The 23,065-nt window shown below is 39.2% G+C and overlaps 1 protein-coding gene across 1 annotated transcript in view; it reads right to left on the bottom strand.

Annotated features, from left to right (window-relative positions):
* The window catches only part of EEFSEC (eukaryotic elongation factor, selenocysteine-tRNA specific), a 124,485-nt gene extending 101,685 nt beyond the window's left edge, over positions 1-22,800 (bottom strand). Inside the window, exon 1 of the mRNA XM_030956557.1 lies at positions 22,502-22,800. Within this exon, the coding sequence (XP_030812417.1) occupies positions 22,502-22,772 (271 nt within the window). The 5' untranslated portion in view covers positions 22,773-22,800. The remainder of the gene's footprint in view (positions 1-22,501) is intronic.
* Positions 22,801-23,065: the final 265 nt, after the last annotated feature.

Raw genomic sequence — 23,065 nt, forward strand, 5'->3', positions numbered from 1 at the left:
AGCCTCTGTGGTACCTACAACCATGGAAATTCCTGCTACCTCCCTGATACTAAAGGATGCTCAGGCCAGAGCTGACAGCAGCCTATACCAGTTTGCCTTCCACTATGAAGGATAAGTCATGCAGAACCAGATTTATACTGGAAAGAGAAAAGCAGTTTTCCAGTACAAAAATTACTGGAATAACTTGATCTATTTTCCAAGACTGTTTCAGGGAAAGAAGCCCATAAACAGCCACCAGTGCACACATTTTCCCTCAAAGCAGCAAGCTCTTTCAGTAAGTGAACTCCTGTGTTAGCTTTTCGGACAATTTAACACTCTGATTTCCAAGAACAGATCAACTGAAATGTTTCCCAACCAATGTGTTCACATTTCTGCCCATATTTGAATCTACTATTGCATACAGGCCCAGTACTGGATTCAGAGAAGGGGCAAAACCAGACTCATGAACAACACCTATGAAGCTTCTATACATTCTGGTCTCTATCAGTACTGATTCACACTCAGCTCTTCAGCTTTTCAAGTTAACCTCATTTGTACAAGATGGTATCTTGCCATTAGCATATCTAGGATTCAATCCCACCCATGCCCCCATGTTTTAACACAAAGAGAACCAGCACATCTCAGAAATCCTTACGCAAGTAACACACAACTTTAGTACTTGATGATCTCAGGATGAAAAAAATGTGCCATGCTTAATGACCAACTAGTTGGGTTTTTCCTTCCCAGAGGACTGGGGAACTGTTACCACAGTGCATCTATTGCCTCCCTTGGGGTGCTTTGGAGAATTACTGCATTATAAACATCTTGGAACATGTTAGAATTTCTTTAAGCATATTTTTATCAGTTTAATATTAGATGGCAAGGAGACTTTTTTGCTATCTTTTGTGTTAACTTCTTCAAGTCCTGCCTAGCCAAAGCATATCTCACTGTAAATTCTTGCTCACTCTTCTGCCATATCTTTGAAAAATCAGTCTAAAGAAAAGTTCCATGCAGCAGTCACTGGAGATAAGGACCATCACACAGGTAGACAGACCTGAATATACATTTAGATATGCAACTCCAAACTTCCAAAACCTATAAACAGCAGTTTGCATGCAGTTGAAAACAGGTACAGATATGAAAGTTGTACCTGAGAGATACTGCTGAACCACCTTGAAATTCTTGACTCCAATTAACTTTTCTCTACTTAAATTCAATGTTTTAGGCCAACTACTCTGAAAAATCATGGAATGCACCAGAGTCTCCAAGAAACACACCAATTATCACTTTGATCACAGAGATTTGCTACAGGATTCTCTTCCCTCCACCCCTCTGCCAATTCAAGGACAGTAATCTTACAGTGCACCTGCAGCTTTAGATAGCTCAACCACCACTAGTAAGAAATTGATTTAAAACCTCGTACAGAGCAAGAGCATATTTCTACAAGACTATCAAAAATAAATTTTCTTAAACAGTTCTGTCACCAAGTCCAAAAGTAAAACTCGAACTCATCAGATTCTAAATCATTCTTCTACAAAAAAAAAACCCCACAATGTTCCATACAAAGCTGAAGAAAAAAAGTATGTGATTCTGCTCTTAAGTCATTACAAACCCTAAGCTGCCTTGTCTTTGAAATAAAGTAAGCAAAAGTGTTGCACCCTGCATTAAGGAGCTTCTTTTGTATTAAAATCCAGTCCTATTATGTTTTTACAAAACTGCATGTAACATACTGTCCTAACAAAAGAGTTATGGTAGAGTATGGGAAGATATTCCTGCACAGCTCTCAGATGTGCTTCATCTGAGAATGCGAAACAAGATTTTTTTTTAAATTAACAGTTTACTTTTTTTTTCCTTCTCCCCTGTCCTCAAAAAAAAAATTAAAGATTGCTAGGGGCAATGAAAAATGCATTCTTTAATTTTCTGTTCACCCTCCACAATACTGAAATAACATCAGTCAGGGTTATAAACATCTGTAATTGCCAGGGGAATGTACAATACATTCAGAAACTGCAGGCCCACATATCCTGTAGCTCTGCACTTCACAAACAAAAGGTTGGGGAAAGAAAGAGGGGGTGGGGTATAGGGAATAAAGGCTTAAAGATTAAAGTCACAGGCAGAGACAGACGGCTCCGTTTTTTAATAACTGAAAACACTAGTTGTGCCTGAATGTGCTCATTGTTTTATGGCAGGGGGGAGAGTCTCTGCATGCTGGACTGGCTGGCGACAGAACTGCCTTTGCATCAAAAATAAGATTTGCAAAAAAAAAAAGTCACCAAACCCACGCCCTCATTTCCCCTCTTGCAATGGTTAATGATGCTTTTAGGTAGCAGTCAACAAATTATCCCACCTTACCTTTATTAAATTGGGGATAACTTCATGGCTGGAAGTATTACCTGATGGAAAGAGTGTAAGACACAGTTGCAGAGATGGCTGAAGGTTTGATGCTGTGAAGGAACACAGACTACAAACAAGAACAGTTGTACATAACAAACAGGCACAGCTAGGGAACAACAAGCTTATAAATCAATTTCTTATAGTTCTTCACACAATAAAAGCAGTGCTGCATGGCTGAATTATGGTATAAGCAGATTTTTATATGGTTTCAAGAAGTTTAGCTGTCATGAGGAAGTTCTTAAGCCCTTAGTTTTTAAAAGCATCAGCTATACTCTTAGTGAATGAAAAGTTTCATGAGTTGGGTTCACTTCAGCCAGTAAAAAATGCTATTACCTTTAAAATATTGCACTAGAGCATGAAGAAATTGAAAGAGTTTCTTTTATGCTTTGAACTAATTTTTCTCTCAAAAATTAAGGAGTAAAAGCACTTGCACACTACATGGCTACTCAATATCCATAATTACAAATGTGTATTTATTATTTTTAAATTCCATAATATTAATTTTTCTATTCCAAATAATCTAACACTTCTCATGATCATGAATTTTTCAGTGGAAAAATTTTTGTGAGTTAGATCCCACCAGGGCCCAGGAACCCATCTTAAGGTCAATGCAATGAGGTCAGTTCCACTGCTGGGTGCCAGTGGACTACAGGTAAGCAAGTAGCTCAACAAACATATGCAAATAAAAAAATATTAAATAATTCTTACACTTTTATTCTAATTTAGCCTCAGGTATTGCCATAAGAGAGCTTTTGTTTTACTGTATTTTTTTTTTTTACCTGCCAACTTGGTTTAAATATAGACAGAAAGGAGATAATTCAGTAAGACAACAGGCTCTTTCATCTAAAACCATGAAACTCCCAGTCATAACTTCTTGGGGAAACCTAAAATAAGGAGCAGGGAGCCACACAACAGGAGTCAATGAAAACTAGTCTCCTGCCCCAAGCAAGCATGCTGTGCCAGGAGGAATCAGTGGCCACAATACACAGCTCCTCAGCCAAAAATGTCAGACCTGGAATGCTCCAGCTATCATCCCCTCTTTGTTGATGCAACACTTTTGCATCATCAGCCACTGGACATCTTGTTGAGATTAAAAATATTGTGGAGAGTTACTGTCTGTTCAGCAAGGAAAAAAAAGACAAGAGCCCATGTCAGAAAGGGAGGGGAAAGGAAAAGCCGAAACATGAGCTCATAAGCTTGATGTGGAGAATAAAGACAGGCTTTGTTTTACCTCATTCATACCAAGTACAAACAAGAGACTCATCACTGTTTTGAGTTTGAACTGCAAAATTTGTTTTGTAGGCAGCACTGCCCATTTTTTCCTCCTCACATAAATCAACTACTCATCCTTCTCAAAAGTAGCTCTGGTGATGCTCCAATCATGTATTTAAGCCTAGATGAAACCTGTCTAGTAACAGACTCTCATTCTGCCCACACTACACATTCTGACACCTCAGAAGCACCTACAAAGGCATTCTTACATAGTAAAGACCAGCCTTGGTTATATCATTGATGTTGCCCTGATGTCCTCATGCACCCAAACAAAGTAACTAAAATTAAAATACAGGAATATTTAAAAGAAAATAAAAAGCACTTGGAGGACACACTGGCTATCCATCCACACTAAGAGTTAGGCAACACGTATTAAACTGGAGGTACTTCTTTGGGCAAGAAGCATTAATTTTTTTAAACTTTCGAATGCAGACTTCAGTTCAAAAATACAACACAATGTTTAAAAGGTACAGTCTTTGGAAGGTTAGAAGTAAAAAAAAAACCCACTAGAAAAAAAGTCTGTCCTCTGACAGAAACACTACCCACCAGTGCTGTCCCTAAAAGAGCTCAAGGGCAATACCAAAAGGCAGCAGGGAAAGCAGAGTCTGGATTCTACTTTCGTGCTCCTAGGAAAAGGCGAGGAGGGTGGTAATTTACCGTGTACAACCAAATTGGACATGAAAGTTTCAAAGCAGCCAATTAAAGCTAACATTATGGAATGGAACTGAGGTCCGAGTGGAACGCGTTAGACACGCATTCCACACAGCGGCTCCAGAGCCCGCCTGCGAGGCGGGTACCAAGCAAAGTACAAAGGGTCAAGAAGCTCATCTCAAAGAGAGCCCCAGCTTTGACCAGGAGTCAGGAGAGCCTGCCCAAAACAACCAAACATGGTGCACAGCTGCAAAGTGACAGCAAGGCTGCAAAGCCAAGTCATCGCCCGCATCAACAGAACGCTATGGAGAGAGTTTGAAAATGCATCAATCAAGCAAGGGCAAATCTCACCACAACTGAGAACCAAATGGAGGGGGATAACACGGAACAAAGAAGAACACTCCTAAAACTAGCAGCAATAAACATGCCTGTATCAGAGAAAACCTATTATATATATCCCTTTCATACACTCAACTGCAGTGCGTCCTCCAAGTGATTTTTCTTCTTTTCCAACGTCAGCTTGGCTTCTCTTAAGCAGATCAATGTAGAATGGGTAGGAGAGTTACTAATACCTAGTGGGAAGTTGGAAGACAACTACCTCAAGTAACCAGGACTATGTTACATTTTGCCTTAGAGTCTTCTTTACATTGGAGCATTGTGAACGCCAATTTTGATGCAAGTTTCTGGATTTCTGTGACAGTAATGAAGAAAACTGTCATGATAGTACTCCAGCTGCAGAACACAACCAAATGGAAATAAAAAGAGAACAATTAGGTTGTTTCTTCTGTCTTATATTTCAACATACAACTCCGCACACGTGCAAACTGGGAAATTAATTCAATGTCACAATAAAAAATTCTGTGAGACTTCTATAGCACTACCACTCTCCAAACTTTCACCATCTCCAAACACCAACAAGAATTATAATCTTTACCAGAACAGTAGTTGGATCAAGGATGAAAAATAAGATTAATGTCAAAAAAGTAGGTTGTTCTCAAGAAAGACACCCGGCAAACAATCTCAGGTTTTTTGTCAAGTTTTATTTCAAGCACCCACATTACTACACAGCCATAACAGTGCAGCATGCAGAAAGAAATCTCAAATCAGTCCCAAACAAATTGTGGATGCCAGTTCTGAGAAACAAAATACCTTCATTCTCTGCAGTGTACACAGATAATTAGAGCCAAAGTAAACAAGCAATACTTTGGAAAACAAATTTTTCTGGACACATTCTAGTCAGTTACCCCGACTTGCTACCATGCTAAATATTAAGTGCTTTGCTAACTTGCAAATTCCAGCAGAAGGGTAGCTGAAGAGTTAATGCTGCCATTACATTGTTCTGGTTAAGGTTTTTAAGACTTTATACTGAACTACCAAGGGAAGTTTTTATATGCAAAAATCACCACGAACTTATCACTTGAAAACCACAGTCAAAGCAGTGATCTATTAGTTTATTCTCAGTTCACTTTAACAGAGTTTTCCATGTTTGTACACAAAGGCTGTAACTTCTGCTTGTCTTAAAAGATAAATTGGATTCACCACTCAAATTTCATTCAAGATTTATTTTGTATTTAGCTGTCTGGCCTTCAGCCCATGGCAGACATCAGGCCCTGCCCAACAATTCACTACCTAATCATGACAATTGCAAGCATTTTGCATAATTTGTTATTCCACTAAGTCACATCACATTGTGCTAGAGACCCTTCTCCAACAGGCCATTATCAAGCACAGGGTACTATTTCATACCTTCTGCCAGGCCAGCACAAGGGCTTCTGACAGTGGATTTATTTTTATTTAAATTTTTGCTGACTAGGATTGCAGAAGATGCACACCTCATTTCAGAGCAGTCCCAAGGGGTCAACAGCCATGTAAATTTCACATCCCAGTACTTCAGGACAAAAACTATATCATGTGGATATGCTATCTAAACTGCCAACACCACAAAGCACTCCAGAAATTGCAGGGTGTATGGCATTTGTGTTTCACATTATTACATTCTCCATATAATTAATAAAAGTCCACTAAAATATAAAAGGTGAAGCTCAAGAAAGCCGTGCAAGGGAAGAAAGCCGTGCAAAGTTTAATTACTAAATAAAACTAGGCACAATACTTGTCAAGGCTAGAATTTATACTGTGTTAAGAGGGGCTGGAATTTAATGATCTATAACCACACCAAGATAAGAGACAGTAGCAATGCCTGAGTAAATGTTGTCCATAGGACTAAGAGGAGGCAAGGTGAAAAATCTAAGTTACCATGATTTCTAGCCAGATGACTTCTTTAAAAAATTTTACAGCAGAGTCAGTGCCATAAAGATATTCCAAATTTCACTAGTGGAATGTTAGTTGAAAAATAAATACCTTAAATATTTTGAACTATATAGTTTATTATTTACCATTAGATATTCATGTGAATGAACTTTTCCAGCCAAGGAGCAAAACACAGACCTGATCTGACTTGATTCTGGTTTGGATGTTAATCCTGCAGTCTCCCTTATTGAGTTCATTCCTACAAGGCTTCATGGATTCAGAACACCCAGCTGGGCACTGAACTGGTACTTCTACAGAGCTGCAAATGTGCATGGCACCTCAGTGATAAACACAAAGCAAAGCCCTAGGTTTACAAAGCTCTTAGACGAAATTGAGACCCTTGCTTCCTAAAATAACAGAAGTATTTTAATCTCTGACACAACCACGTTATTTTATTGTTTCAATTTTTATACTTAGAATAGCACAGATCTTTGTGAGGTGAACATACAGAAACCATCAACATACAAAAGCAGGCCCTTTATCTCTAAAGCCCTCATAAATACAGGAAAAGAGTTTTCAGTTATGTATTCTGAAGAATTTCCAAAAGTGAAGTTGTTCAACACAACCCTACACAGAAATTTCATAAGACAGCTCAAACACTATATAAACCAGAACGTGATTATCTAACCATAGATATTTCAGTATAATTCAGAGCAAGTCCTTCCAGCGTTTTCTCCAGGATGAGCGAACAACTGAATAAAATACAAATGTTGACACAAAGGAAAAGCATTTTACAAGCAGTAGTAGCAGTTTCTGTAAGCTGAGTTTGTGAGCAGTAACACCTGTGGGTTAAGCAAAACATCACTCAAGCTCAAAACCTTCAACAAGAACAGAACTGTGACAAGGGAGGATCTTCATGAGCTAAGTATAGCAGGTCTCACAGTCTTGCATCCCACACTCACCCTCCTGTTTCATTTAATCATTGAAAATCACTTTTTTCCTCACAAATCAAAATTTAAATTCGCGAGTTAAAACAAAGGCTGACTGCATCCCCAGGGAAGTGGGAAGAAAGCCTACAGAAAACAAAGTCTGCTCAGAATACACATTGCTCTGCCAGGCTCATGTGACCAGCTCTCAGGAATGCTGGCACTGCTCAAGTTATTCACTCAAAATAACCAACAAACAAGAATCCTGGATAAACAACAAAACAACATGGAGTGCAGGGTGCTAATGCTGCTACTCCAAAGCTGTAATAGTAGATTTTCATTTCACTGCACATTGCAAGAGAACACCAGACCCAGCAAAAATTCAAAGAGCAGCAAGTGCAGGCACTGAGCCATCACTCTCTAGCTTGGACAGGGCTCTGGAAAAGAAGCACCCAGAAGTGCAATGAAGTCATCTGCTCCTGCTAATCTAATCTCTGTGACTAAGAGAAGAAGTTCCTAAGCATGAATACAAAACAGGATCAAAAGTATATCAAGTATACAAAGAATATTTAAAGATGACATACTTCAGTCCTTCACAAAACCCCTTCTTAGATGCTCTTGCCTTGTACGAGCCTTTTTTATATTTTTAATTATTGCTTTTCACATTTTGTTAGGTCTGCTTTCCAATTCATATCTTGTAGACTCAGAGAGCACAATGGTTTCTAAATTGAACTCCCTGACAGCAAGAACTAGAATTACAGAAAAAGAGATGGAAAAATCAGAATGAGAATTTCATTTCAAATGAACTTAAGTAAATATACTTGTTATCTAACCACTTTGGCCTTTGCATCAAACGATGAAGACAACTACTGCTAGAGAAGCCTATAATAATAATAGCGGAAGCAAAATACAATGGAACTTTATTAAGTATATTCTTACTGACAATTTACTGTAGACTTAAATTAAATTTTGTTAGAGGATTTCCTTAAAGTACTTCCAATAAATTATTTTTATTAATTATATTTAAAATGTCATAGTTAATTTGCTTTTGAGGAAAAGATTATCTTGCCATTTTGTAAAAATATAACATTGAAATAAAGCATATAAAGAGGAAAAAAGGTATGTAGGTACATAAAATGAAATTGTCTAATGACTGGTGTACATAGAAGAAAAAAATCAAATAACCACAGAAATGGATATTTAATTTTTTTCCTCCCTCAATGAAGTAATAAAAGCATCTGTTTATATGCTTTTTACTTCTAGTGTCCTGTTAAAAGCAAGGTACTCCTTGGGGCTGGAGAGAGACTTGAGACACCACAAGAGTTCAGGAAAAGAGTTTGTAAAACAGTTTTCTCATCTGTAGTCACCATGTTTTAAACCTACCTCATGTTTTCTCTTACTCAGAAAAACAAGAATTCAATGTACAATGAGAAGATTTGCCTCTCTCCAGGACCTAGATTCTGTTGGTCCATGGAAAATTGAATCACAACATCTCAAAGTACACAAGTTGTAGGAAGGGCTTTACCAGCAAAATGAAAGCTTTGAAGTTTTCAGTCGCAAGAGAGCAGCATCAATCTCCCTCTGCAGCAGCACTGGGCAGGCAGAGAAGCCTATTTCCCTGCAGCTGTGAGAACAAACTGGAACTCAGGCTTGGATACTGCTAACTCTGAAAGCAAAGCCATCACACTTTGAAACACAGAAACAGAAAACATGAAACGAAAGAAGTGAAGCAACCTGGGTTATCAGCAACCCAACTCCTCCTGCCACAAACCGCTGTAACTCCCAGTCCAACTGAGAGTTGGATTCACTTAAATTTAAGTCAGTGCTCACTTAAAATTAACCCCAGTTATGATACAAAACAAACAAGGGCAGTTTTTACAAGTATCAGGATCTCTTTCTTCTCTTACTCATACAGGCAAGGACACCATATAAACATCAAGAAATTGTTTTTTAATCTCATTTCACATCGTCCCTCCTCTTTTCCTTCTTCCTTGACACCCCTTTAGGTAAATAAGATCATTTAATTCATTTCTGGAACTGCCAGAAATGAACATAGAGAAAAATCTCTATGAACATAGAGAAAAATCTATTCTAAATACAAGCTTCCACACCAGCCTGCTACAGAGCTTATTCCCCTGCAGCTAAAAGAGGCACACCATGAACCACTGATGTTCTGCAGACAAAGCCTATGGAGGTGAACTTCAGAAAAGAATTCTAAAAGTCCAAAGTGGTGGGAAAAAGAAATCCACAGCAACAAAAAACAAAACAAAAACCAACCACACCTCATTTTTTCCTTTTATTTTCCCCCTAAAAATCTGGTAAGATTATAATTTAAAATTATGCCAAGGTTGTAAATGCCTCTCTACTGCTTTCTTTCAGTTCTTACACAGCAAGAAAAAAAAATCTGCTGAAACTGCTCAGCATCAGCCAAATTCAATAAACCAACACTATCTCTAACTGTAAATGCATCACTAAGGTAAATGAATGCATAATTGAAGAGTACTAATCACTCCTTAATGAAATGCTGAAATCGCCAAGAAAGAACACAGCCTTGGTGATTAAAGCACAGTTTTTTTGGGTGCTCAGAGCTAACAGAAAGACAGATTACAACTCATGCATTTAAAGTATTTTACAACAATCATTATCACTTAGCAGAAAACCATACATTCCAAAACGTATTTAATTTTGAAAAACTGGCTTGATATTTTGCTGACCTATTACAAAATCACAATTGCCACGTACATACTATGCAAAAGCATTCCCTATTTCCATCACAACTTAACCACACAACTCTACTCTTATCATAAGTTCTCATAAACAGCTTGTTGCAGCTGAGCTCACCTTGGCTGCTTTTACTGCACCTATACTGTACAATGCTTCTGACCCAAAAATTATTTGTTATTGTTAGAGAACATCAGACTCCACTTTAGCTTCCTCTTAGCAGAAACAGATTTTTCATTCGCAGAACTTATTTATTCTATTTCTGAACAAACAGCGCATAAAGAGGAACTGGGACAAAATTACAACTCTTTTACATAAAGCTTCTAAATAACAACATTCCCAAAATGAGTGTATTTTGATTATTTCATCATGCCATCCTGAAAATTTTCAGCATCCAATAACAACAGTTAATACAGGTGCACTTGAGATGCTACAAATTTGTTACCTTGCCAACAGAAAGGGAAACTATCATACGCTACTAAAATAAATATTAGACAGCATCACCTCAAACATTCTTGTACTAATTTTGTCCCAACTGTTTTTTCAAGAGCTCATAAGTTATTGCAAAAAAAATTAAAACAGTACACAAGCCTTAAAAGGATACTGTCAACTAATTTATATTTCACATTAGTAATTTCTAGTTTTACCTAGGATTGACTCAATCGTATGCAAGAACATAACAAGAAATTCCATAAACCTGACATCACTTTCTATTCTATTCTCTTCCTAGCTACACGCCACCATTTTCTTAATGAGACAAAAATAAATATCTCTACAATGAGAAGGAAAAAAAAAAAAAGTACAGTGACCAAAATAACTTTCATCCACTGCATCAATCTGACAGCAAATCTTAAAAAGTCCAGCATTCTTTTACAGAGTAAGTTTAGGACTCCCTGGCTAAATTTATCTTCACTTTGATTTGTTTGGCTTTAAATTACAACAAAGAAAACATTCAACCACATTAAGTGGTGCTGGATATCAGTAGAATAATCAACTATATTATACTGTATATAAAGTCAAAAATAAATAAAAAAGCACATTTAGGGACATACAATGAAAGAACGCCCAAACACCTGCCTCCACATAATTTGTTAGTGAACAGAGTTCAGTAATCAAAACACCTCAAATAAACTTTATAGAAAGACTGAATTTTCAGTCACTTGTTTTGGTTTTGGAGGTTTTTTTTAAATAGAATTTAGCTTCAGTTCAAACTCTTTTGTTCCCTTAACCAGGAAAGTATTTTCTCTGCACAAGTTTGGTACAGCTCCATTTAGCCAAATACACTTTTTTGGTATTTCCCCTAAAAGCACTATGCAGCACCACAGACAGGTGAATCTGTTCCCACAAAAGACTTCAGTTCAACACCAGTTTTATACAGAAAAAGCCACAGTTGCGGGGTATGGCAATACACACCAGAGAGAGTGACTGGGGAGCTCAACTGCAAACACATGGGCACCACAACTTCATCACAGCACTTGAAATAATGGGAGCATCTCAGCTGTTATCAGATGAAACATCCACTCAGAGAAAAAAATACTCATGATGGTCCCTCCCACAGGGTGAAATCCCATCAAACAGCAAGCAAATCCAAAGAACAAAATCACTTCCCTAAAAAAAACTTATCAGGGGTGCCTGACCTGTGACTTTTGAATTTTTATCCATACATAAGAATAAATATTAACTATTATTTCAACGGTTTTATTACTTCCTTTATTTATACATATAAAAACAAACAGATGTAATTTCAGTGTAAAAACTTGCTTTTCAGGCTTTAAGGAATTATTTAAATTAGGCATATTATCCTATGATTTGAAGCTATAATATAGCCAGACAGGGGAGAGTTTCAGTGTCAAATGCCCAAAGCTAGTCCCTTAGGGGAACAGTACTGCTGACACTTGGTGGCTTTTTGTTGGTAAACTTCTTAATACTTTAAACTGAATACTCATCATTTCAGAGATCGGGGAAAGGTTCTAATTCTGAATGCTTTTAAGAATGATGATGTTTTGGGATTTCTTTAGTCTTTAAATACAACCTGGACACCTAAAATTAGGCACTATTTGAACCATTTTCCTTATTCTCTGATGAAATGTGCCTTGGTCAGATCTTTTGATGCCTTTAAAGGATACTTGCTAAATTAGAGTACAAGCTCAAAATGTTTTCTAATTAATGTACAGTTAATTTTTTTCATAAATCTTCAGAGTTAGGGGACAGTACAGTTCCCAAAATTGTATACATACAGAACAGCACATTAAAGCCAAAGAACACAAAATACTTATGTGAATCTTTCCATCACACAGCAACACTGCTGCACACATACACTCCAATTTTTACAGGATGGGGCAATCTCTCTACAAAGTTATCTGCAATTCTTTGCATATCCACCGACACACTTACATTGGGTTCCTCCACAACCAGCTCCACCACACTGGTGCTGTCCTTCAAGCTGCTGAACACCTCCAGTAAGCACTGTGAGAGTTAAAAGTAACATTTGCTGATGAGTCCCAAGCCCTTTGCATGGGATCATGTCACTGTCATATTTTCTGAAAAATCCCTTCGCCAAGATTTCTTCTCCTTGGGAAGTTGAGAAGCCTCCGAGAAAAATGTAAATAATAATTATCTGATTGCTTCTCCTATGTTTGCTGCTTTGGCATGTGGTTTGGAGATTGTTTACCAACAGGTGCATGTTTGATTGGTTTCATGTGAATTGTTTTTACTTAACGACCAATCACCATCAGCTGTATCAGGCTCTGAGGAGTCAGTCACGAGTTTTTCATTATCATTCTTGGTAAGCCTTCTGTCTCCATCCTTCTCTTTCTTAAGTATAGTTTTAGTATAGTATTCTTTTAATATAATATAATAAAATAATAAATCAGCCTTCTGAGAACACGGAGTCAGATTCTCATCTCTCACCTTGTCCTGGGGACCCTGACAAATGCAACAGGATCATTCACAGAAACTCCCTCAGCCCACATTTACTGCTTCTCCCCTGCTGTCCCAGCAGGTGACCAACACACCAGAGCTGCTGCTGCTGCTGCCAATCTCACCTGAAGGGACAGCCCAGAGCCAGCGAGGACCGAGCTGTGCCACTCTGCACTCTGAGCCTCTCTCTAAATCATCTCACACACTGCCATGGCAGCGTGCATAACCACTGCCAGAACACCACACACAACCCCCCCAAAGTCAACCACAGGTTCAGGTAATTGTGACCTCTCTTTTTACAACATAAATGCATAACTTCCACACCACTCTTTGATGAAGGGACCACAGACTTAAAAAGAGGAAACAATTACAGTCATTAGAATTTCACCCAAGCGTGAGATTTAATCTCAGGCCATGGTCTTGCCAATGGCTGTGGGGGTCTCAATGGAGACAAAACTGCTCTGTGGGAGAAAAAAATGCCTTGATGATGACATTAGTCAGCAAGAGAGACTGAGCTTTGTCTTCCATCCAACAGCACAGTCAAATACAAGGAAACCATTTTCCCTCCCCCTCTTCTGGATCCTAAAAAAGAAAGCTACAATTTTGTTTTTCTCTCTGAAATGCAGTTTTTGCATACTTTGGAAAACTTTCTTTCCCAAAGCAATACTGCTGAAAGGCTAGTTTTTAAAATAAGAGAAGTAAATTTAAGCATAAATAAACATCTACAACAACAAAAAAAACTTTCCTATGCCTATCCTTATTAATATGATAGGATAGTTCTATCAAAAACACTCAAACACTTCTATAGCTTATTTTACCCAACAAATTCTTCAAGACCATTTCAAATTTTACATACACAGAGGAATCATATCTAAAGTATGTTCACCTGCTCTACAATGCATTTAATGGAAACAAGACAGGTAAAACTTGGCAAAAAAAAAAATTAAGGCAAAGTTTAACAACTAAAAAGAGCTCCTGAGACCCAAGAATACCAGCTTACTCTCATATGCCAATCATATGTTTCATCCCAAATAAGACAGAAAACAAAGGAAAACATAAGCACAAAAGACAAGAAAGTGCTACAGGCAACAATATTAAATTCATTTTTCCAGTACTGCAGAACAAGCCAGATCTGCAGTGGACAAACGAGTCATCATCATCACCCCTTCTATAACATGAAGTAAGAAAGGAGCTTCTCAACAAAACCATAAGCACAAACGAATCATCTCTTCTCTAGAGCCTGAAGTGAGGGAGCCTGGATTCTTACCCAAATGAATATAAATCGCAAAATTCAAACCTCAATTTTTATTCCCTTTTATCATCTTTAACTCCATGATGCTCCTGAATACAATTTCTTCATTTCTATTTAAGCTACGCTGTCTATTCCATTTCCTCTCCTTTTACTATCCACCAATTCCTTCTGCTGCTGCATTAAATGTAACTACATATTTATTATTGTTTGTCTGGTCCCAACTAACCCTAGTGTTGCTAATGCTGATAATTGCAATCTAACATAGGATTAATCAGCCTAAGTTTGAAACTGAGATTGTCATTCAATTTGGAAGCCAACACAAACCATTTCACGTTCACTTGAAGAGATTAGATAAACTGCACGAGAACATTTTGGTAAAATAATTGATAAGGAGATAGGAAATAAGAATTACTGGTATTTACTTAGCCTGCAACACTTTCTGGAAGCAAATAGTTTAAAGGAAGCACTTCAGAACAGCTCCCTAATCTGAATTTCACAGATAGCACAAGGAGTATTTTCTCACAGAACGCAGAGTATCTCTGCAATCCCAGCTATCATGCGAGCTGTTTGAGTCTCTTTGCTAAAGCTCACAAGTGTAATTTTAACTCAGTTTTGCCTCATGATGAGCTGTGACCCACAGAACACAACATGCTCAAGAATCCAGCTGGAAATGACCACTGCAAAACAGCTGTCCTTGCCCTTCAGCTTGCCAGGCCAACCTTAGGGTTCCCAGACAGAAAACTCACTGCCACAAGGAAAAACAAATTTTTATCACACTTAAAGGACTTTAGCAATGACAGTGTACAGGTTTGGTTTGCACCCTCAGTGAGATCTGTTGCATGTCTGCTTTACAATTATAACCTCAATTCTTCCATTCACATTTTGTTTTTCAAGGAGTTTTCATAAATAGTACTTTACAACAGCCACGCAAAAACATGTATTATTTTAAGTACAAAAACCCCAAAACAAGTATATTAAGAAAATTCAGTTCATGGCTCCGTCAAGCTAACTAGCTATTAAAAATAGGTTTATACATAAGCAACATATCCTTCTGCTTATATCTAGCATCTACTAATTGAAGACAACTTTTAAATCAAGATGCAGAACCAATACAGTAGAATCTTATAAGGCTGGTTTGTTGATTAGGAGATCACTGAGTTGCTCAATTGTACTATTTAGCAAGCAAGCATATCCATCATCAGTAAAAATGCTACTTTGAAAAATGTGCTTTAAATTTACTTGGACAAGGGTAATTTTAACTATAAATATGTTCCATATTTTACAGTAAGTTGTTCTAGATTTTATGCAGTTATTTATAATACTTCACTACATTAGCTAATATTTTAAAGCATCTAAAAATTAACAAAGCTTCCCTGCTCTTCCAAACAGCTTACAAAATAATTTAAAGCAAGAATAAACATGAAGCAAAAGTGAAAAGTGGTTATTTGATGAATGCTTGCACACAGTATGCTGGAACAAAGAAATTCTGTTTTAAAACAAGAAAAATGATCAAGCAGACTTGAACAGCATAATTACAGTGCTTGGTTATTAAGTTTTCCTGAGAAGCTGTCATGGTTTTGTGTCAAATAACAAAGTGTCAAATAGCAGAGCTTTGTTGTATACAAGCAAACAAACACAACCACTCAGAAGCTTTGTAGAAAAATTGTCATATATTAACAAGGGACAATTTCACATTCAAACAAGTTTCAATAAAACCACTCCTGGTTAAAATCTACACTTTAGATTGAGAGTTCCATTATAAATCACATGTTCCAAACATGAAATGCACAATTATTTTTATCTTTTAAACCCCACACAGAAACCACTACATTTCTGACAGGATTCTAAGAAGAAGCAGAAGAGAATGTGATTATTCACTATAACTTTTGATATCAGGAGAAAATGGGTCTCTTGCTCCTTGTAAACTACTTGACCCAGAAAACAAACAGAAGACTCCTCCTGCTTCTGTCTCTAATATTGCCTAAGAGTTGTTGTGTAAGTTGAGGAAGTTGTTGAATGTGTAACTTTTACAGCAAAATCAGCTGTACATTTTGCTGTAACTTTTACAGCAAAATTTACAGCTTCAAGTCAAAATTGCAGAAAAGAGCATAGAACAGAAAAAATAGCAATCCCATTGCCACATCACTCACAAAACCCACAAAAACAAGAAGTAATGCAATACATAGAAAGTCAGAGCTATTACAGTTGATATAGACAGATAAAAACTCCACGAGACCCCTATTTTAAGGAACCTTGGCACACCCCCCCAAGTTTCATTCTACCCAGTATCACACAACAAATCCTATTTCCACAGTAGTGGTTCAGAGCAGATATAGTACAACTAGCTTCCTTTTACCCAGTTATTAAAAGACATGGGGAAATGAGGAAGGACAAAAAGACTTGTACACAATAAATTCCATGGTTCCCACATCAAACCAGTTGTCTTTTCTCACCTGTTACCTGTGTCTCATGTCATGTGTAAGACAACAATACACACATTTTTATTGCCTAAGGTATAAAAAGCACAACCCAAGTTATAGATGAAGTAAGACTAACCTTCCTTAAAACACAGAGGATGTTTTCTTTAAGAACAAGAAAATTAACCCAGACTTGTGCTCCAAATCGTAAACTTAATTCTGTTTCGATTGACAGTGAGGTCACTCCCCCCAGGCTGACCTGTTACCCGAGTACTTATCCCTAAGATCCTGCAATGTAAGCAAACACTGCCCTCTTGTGCACTGCAACATCCAGGAGACAAAGTTCCATTTCCAGGGTTGTGGAGATCATGCAAAGTTTTTATACTGGTTGCCCTTCTTCATGCATAGCTCCTTAATTTAAAAAAATGTAGCTTTCATTTTAAAATGTCAATAAAAATACTCCTTCGTGTTGTCAGACAAGTATCTGGCACCAGCCAAATTATAGTGACTAAAAAAAAAAGACACTATTTCAATTTCATTTAAGGAAATAAAGTTTATTTGAAATTTTAATACAAAGCAGTGTCAGCGATTCACAAGCACCATGAACCCAAAGAGTCTAATAGGTTTTAGAAAACATTCCCACTAGTGCTAGCTGAAGTCCCTTAACAAGTACTTCCATAACATCAACCACAAGATCAAGACTTGTGGATAGGAATTACATTACACAAGATGTATCTTAATTTTATTTTTTTCCACCAGAACAGGGTTCATTATGTTACTCTCACTTCCAACTGGCAGCCAAAGATCTCAAGGCTCTCTGGTGACTCCTCTCTGAATAGAATGATATCCACTAAATACTCTTTCCCTCCAGAGGCTTCCCTTCTTTGACATCTGTACTCAACAGCAAGTCATCCACATATATATCTACATTATAAAACTCTACTTGCTCACTCACCTAGAATAGAAAAAAAAACCAATAAGAACTGTCACATCTTCACAAAGATCTCAACAAACAAAAGCTCACATTGACAGAAGGGTGTTTTCATGGCAGTACTGCGAAGGTAACCCCGAGTTTACAAATCCTCTTAAAAGCTTATAACAAACTCAGCAAAACAACTAATCTGTGATAAAAGGTGGGGTTTTTTTGTGATATGTTAATCTTACAAATAATCTGCATCTGACTGAATTTGAATGCTGGTAGCAAGACCACATTTCCCTTGATCTCCCAAGCCTGTTTTCATTGTACTCATTTGCATCAGCAAGACATGCTTTTGCTATGCTCATTTCCCCCTCTCCAAGCTCTAGTGCAAGTTCAAAAGTCTTGGCCCCTCCAATGTATCAGGTATGAATTAATACCCTTCCTTAGCTGAACACAGCAGCAAAGTGGAAACAGACACTTGCAAGGCAGTGTGCTTTGAAAGGAACTGCAGGGACAAATGGTGACAATGAAGTTCTAGTTATAAAGTAAAAAGGTCAAAGGTTCAGACAGGCATAAGGATTACAAAACTACAAGTTTGTCAGAGTTCCCCCCAGCCCAGGTTTAAACAACCAGGGTCAAGCAGTAGCTTTCCAATTAAAACCCCATAAGTATACTTTGTCCTTTGAACTTCATAGGGGAAAAAAAAGACAATTTTCTGATTTAGAAGTTGTTTTGAGGACCCATCTCGAAATCAAACAGATAAAGGGCATCCAACAACAGCTCACCTAAAGCAAACACCCCGTAACCCTTGGCTGCCTGTGTGGGGGAAGTTGGGATGAGGTAATCATGTTCTCCTATATTAGTGTGCTGACCCTTTGTAGGGCATGAAATTAACCATCAGTAAGGAAAAAATCTGCTACTGCTTAAACTACTTTGCTACGCAAAGTGGTCTTAAAATGAAATATGGGGATTGAATTTCGTCTGGCAGATTAACTTGTCTAACCTCTCTGCAGGCATCCCTTCCTGCTGAACTCATTCGAGAAACTATTCCAGATCCTACTGGTACACAAGTCTGTGATAAACAAATGTAAAAGCAACTCTTATTCTATTTCAATGACATTAACATCAGCTTTGTGGAAGATGAGGAGCCGAACATTAACAAAAGAACAGAAGTTTAAAAACCCCGTAGTGCTGTGACAAAAACTACCCCATCTCAATGCGAAATTTTACCAAAAACACCACCCTAAATCTCTACAGCAACAGAAGAATGCAGTAGTAACAAAAATATCAGTCCTGCATCTTGCAGTCATTCCTTCAGTGCACAAATCAAAGTGTAAGGCAGATCTGGATGCTTCTTACTGCTTGGCACTAAGACAAGTCAGACACTAATGGCTGTAAATACTTGTTTTGTTGCCTTGCTTGAGACAAGGTCCTGCTAAAGCACAGGAAAAGTCTGAAATTGTGTTTTAAAATAAAGAGTTCTGTTCTTATTGTTTGAAAGTGTAAGACAGAAATACATAGCACAGTCCAAGACACACAGCTACCCACAATAACTTAATGCCTTCCTGCCACAGACTCACAAGAGCCTTAGAAGAATATAAACCAGTATGGTTTGAATACAAGTGAAGGCATGATGAAGTACACCAAGTGACTATTACTTATTCCATTCCAACCTTGACTATCACCTTCCATCTAAAACTTAAACAAAACATCTTGGGTGAAACTGTCTGCAACATTTCCCATTCTCAGCATGCAGGTACAAAAAAAAAAAAAACAAGAAAAAACTATCCAAAACAAAACACTTTTGATTTAACATTTGATATGTTTTGTTTTCAAGGACAAGCTTTGCAAGAAAAATGTAGCCACACAGAATGAAATATGACTTCTATTTTTCATTCCAATTGGTTACTGCTCAAATATTCTGCATTCATTTAATCCTAAGGTATTGTGTCTGAACAAGCATCTTGTGAGTGACTGTGAGAAGTACTCACAAGGTCAAGCACTACCTGGCACAGCATGACAAAAATGCAATACTAGATTCTGACATGAAAAATCCACTTCAGGAATTAGCTACATACAGAAATATGTTAAAGAGTGGTAAATAGCAACATTTAACCTGTGAGCAGATTTATCAGCTTTGTACAGCAAAGGAATTAACCCTTAGAGCACTCGGGGAGCACAGAAAAGATGACAGTTACAAGAGAGAGATAACCTGGGACACCACTGGTGAAAATGGCACTTTGGAAGAGAAGAGGCAGAAAGTGACTCCTCAGAAGGAAACCCTTGAGCTCCTCACCTCACGGGAGACCTGAGTGAACAATGCTGGTGCTACCCAGCCACAGCAGAGGGTGTTTCTGTGAGCTGGGAGCACTCAAGGGGAAGCCAACTAATAGAGCACTGCAAACAAGAGGATACAGTAACATTTTTACAGCAGTAGTTTCTCCTGCAAGCCCTGCATGCACACGAGTAACAGAGTTCTGAAGCAGCCCTCTCATCTCTGCTGTCACCCCAGCTTCCAAATCCCCACATCCAGCTCCCTTGGTCACAGGCATTCTAGTTTTTATGCAGATCAACTTCCACCTGCAGCTACCCCACAATTTTAATTCAGAAGTGACATTTTGAAGAGGTATGGGAAATCTGAGGTGCAGAATAAACACAGGAAGATAAAGTACTTTGCACTTATGTCTTAATGAAAAACCATACATAGAGAAAACGTGTAGTAACAGGGAAATCACAGATTCCCTCAAAAAGAAAAGGGTAGTGGCATTCCTGGTTGCAGAGAAAATGTTTGGAATAGCGAATCCTTAATTGCTTAGTAACAAGGAAGTAGATGAAAATAACCTAAATTTTTCAAGTACCATTATCTGGGAGGACTCACTTTCCATTCCTGAAGTGATGAAAAAGTTGGCATTATTGAAACACATGTGAACACCAAAGAATGTATCCTGTTACACAGGACATGCTACACTTCAGTCTGAGTTTCACCAAACCACACCAAGCCTGTAAGCACCTAAATAGTCCCACAGGCACAGATCAGGTTTTATCATCAGTGTTTCACCTTTCAAGCCCGGTAGTAAAAAAAAAAGCATCCACTACCAAGATACATCTATTATCAAGCAGAAAACTGAAGTTCCTAATTCTTTAAACTATTAACACAACACTGCATCTTCTCTACAACCCTTTCTTAACAAACAGAATTGCAGTAAATCAAACTAATCAACTCTTTTACTTCAGTAAAATACATAACCTGGTATAACTGGAACCAAGCAAGTTTGATGTGCTTATGTGTCTGAATTACCATCCATAAAGAATTCTTTTTGCTGGGAAGAAAACTATCATCATTTCATCCCATCCATGCCTTCCTTCTCACTGCACAGCCTATCAGTAAGCAAATCTGAATAACTTATTCAGCTGTGACTAGATACTTTAAAGATCTTCATAAAAATAACAGAAAGCAATGAGAAGTCTGTGTATCAAACCACCACTCCAAATAAGTGTTAAAGTTACTGAAGAACAGAACTGGTTGAAGCTGATCTCAAAGCTTTCCCACGTCCCCTTCATGAGAAAGTTCACACCATTCAAAGTAGTCGCTTCTGGCAGAAAGGAATGTCTGACTACAAGTGACTCTTCAGTACATCCAAGAAACATCTGCCAAAGTCAACTTTGCGCTTTAGAAGATAATCAGGTGCTTACAATTACTAAAGAATAATAAGGGCTTGCCAAGTACAAGAAATGAGCACAAGACCGCAGGTTTCTGGAATTAAGCACACGGCCACGCCTCCCCTGCAGCTGCGGAGCACACGTTGCTGAAACAGACCATTTTACTGATGCTGAACCTGACAAATAAGTAAATATTTATTATCCTACCCACGAGAAGGGCAAACAATACAACACTGTTAAACTAACGAAACTTACAAACAGCACAATTGTGCAAAAGGGGGTTAAATTCCCACATCGTGACAAGTAACTCAGCCCGAACCTCAGTCTAGCCAAAAAAACATTGTCCTACAAAACAACCACCAAGCTGTCATTAAAGAGAAACTGGCAGAGGAACTGAACTGGCAGGCGGATCCCCACAGCTACAACAACCTGTGACTACTTTAAACCCCTGCAGCTGTGACTGCATCTCCTCAGTCAAGCACCGACCGCCTCTCAACACTCTTTAGAAGAGATGGAAAGGGAGACAGAATACGGCGAACTAATTTAAAATGAGTCCTAATGCAAACCAAATTAACCTTCTGACATAATCTATGAAGATTAAAATGAAGAGTTACCAAAAGCCACACAATTATTTCTAAGCCTAAAATTATCATGTTACAACTCCCTAGTCCTCCAAGACAACATGGGCATGTCCAATAACTACATCACAGCTCTCAACTACAGACAGCATCAAACTCTGACAGCTTTAACGGGCAAGAAAACAGCAACTTATAGGGCTGTTCGATGCCATTAATAAGCCTCCATACACAACAAATAAAACTTTTTACCTAGTAAGTGTAAGAAACCTGAGCACACCTGACCATCCAAACAGCACTCCAAGAACTCACATGTACTAAGTGCTTTCCTATGAGCGCAGTTTGTTTTATTTGAAGAGCAACTACGAGCGAGCATTGCACAGCCATAGGTCCGTGAAAAGCCAGTTTTCCCCCGTCCCCTCGGTTTGGGCACAGCCGGACACCCCGCTCCCGGCGGCCCCGCTCCCACCGCGGACACGGGCGGGCGCAGCCCCGCGGGGCCCGGAGCACCCCGGGAGGCACGGCAGCCACCGGGGCGGGCCGGGGCGGCCCCCCTGCGCCCCCCTTACCGCCGATGATGGTGCGGATGAGGGAGGCGTGCCCCGGGCAGTCCACCAGCGTGAGCTGCAGCTCGCCGGGCCCCGGGCCCAGCTGCGGCGGCAGCTCGGTGCGCAGGCAGGAGAAGCCCAGGTCCAGCGTGATGCCCCGCGCGCGGCTCTGCGGCGCCCGGTCGAAGGCGGCGGTGGAGCCGGTGGTGCTGAGCGCCCGCGCCAGCGCCGTCTTCCCGCTGTCGATGTGGCCCAGCACTCCCACGTTCACGTTCAGGACTCGGGCGGCCATGGCGGCGCAGCACCCGCACGGTCCGTCCCCACAGCGCCCCTGCGGCAACGCGGGCCCCGCCGCCGCCGTTCCGCCCGCCGGGGGCCGGTGCGCGGGCAGGGCCGAGCGAGCGCCGGGCAGGGCTGCTCGGAGCCGGCGCGGTTCGTCCGCTCAGCGCCCAGGGATGAGAAGCACCGGCCCGGCACACACCCCTGCTCACCTCGCTGCCCCTGCCGAGCAGAGGTTCACTGCTGACGGTGTACTTCGCTCATGAGCTGTCCCTAGCCTAGGTGTGAAAACCGACGCAATCCCAG

This window comes from Camarhynchus parvulus, chromosome 12 (genome assembly GCF_901933205.1).
Source record: "Camarhynchus parvulus chromosome 12, STF_HiC, whole genome shotgun sequence".
In the NCBI taxonomy this organism is placed as follows: domain Eukaryota; kingdom Metazoa; phylum Chordata; class Aves; order Passeriformes; family Thraupidae; genus Camarhynchus; species Camarhynchus parvulus.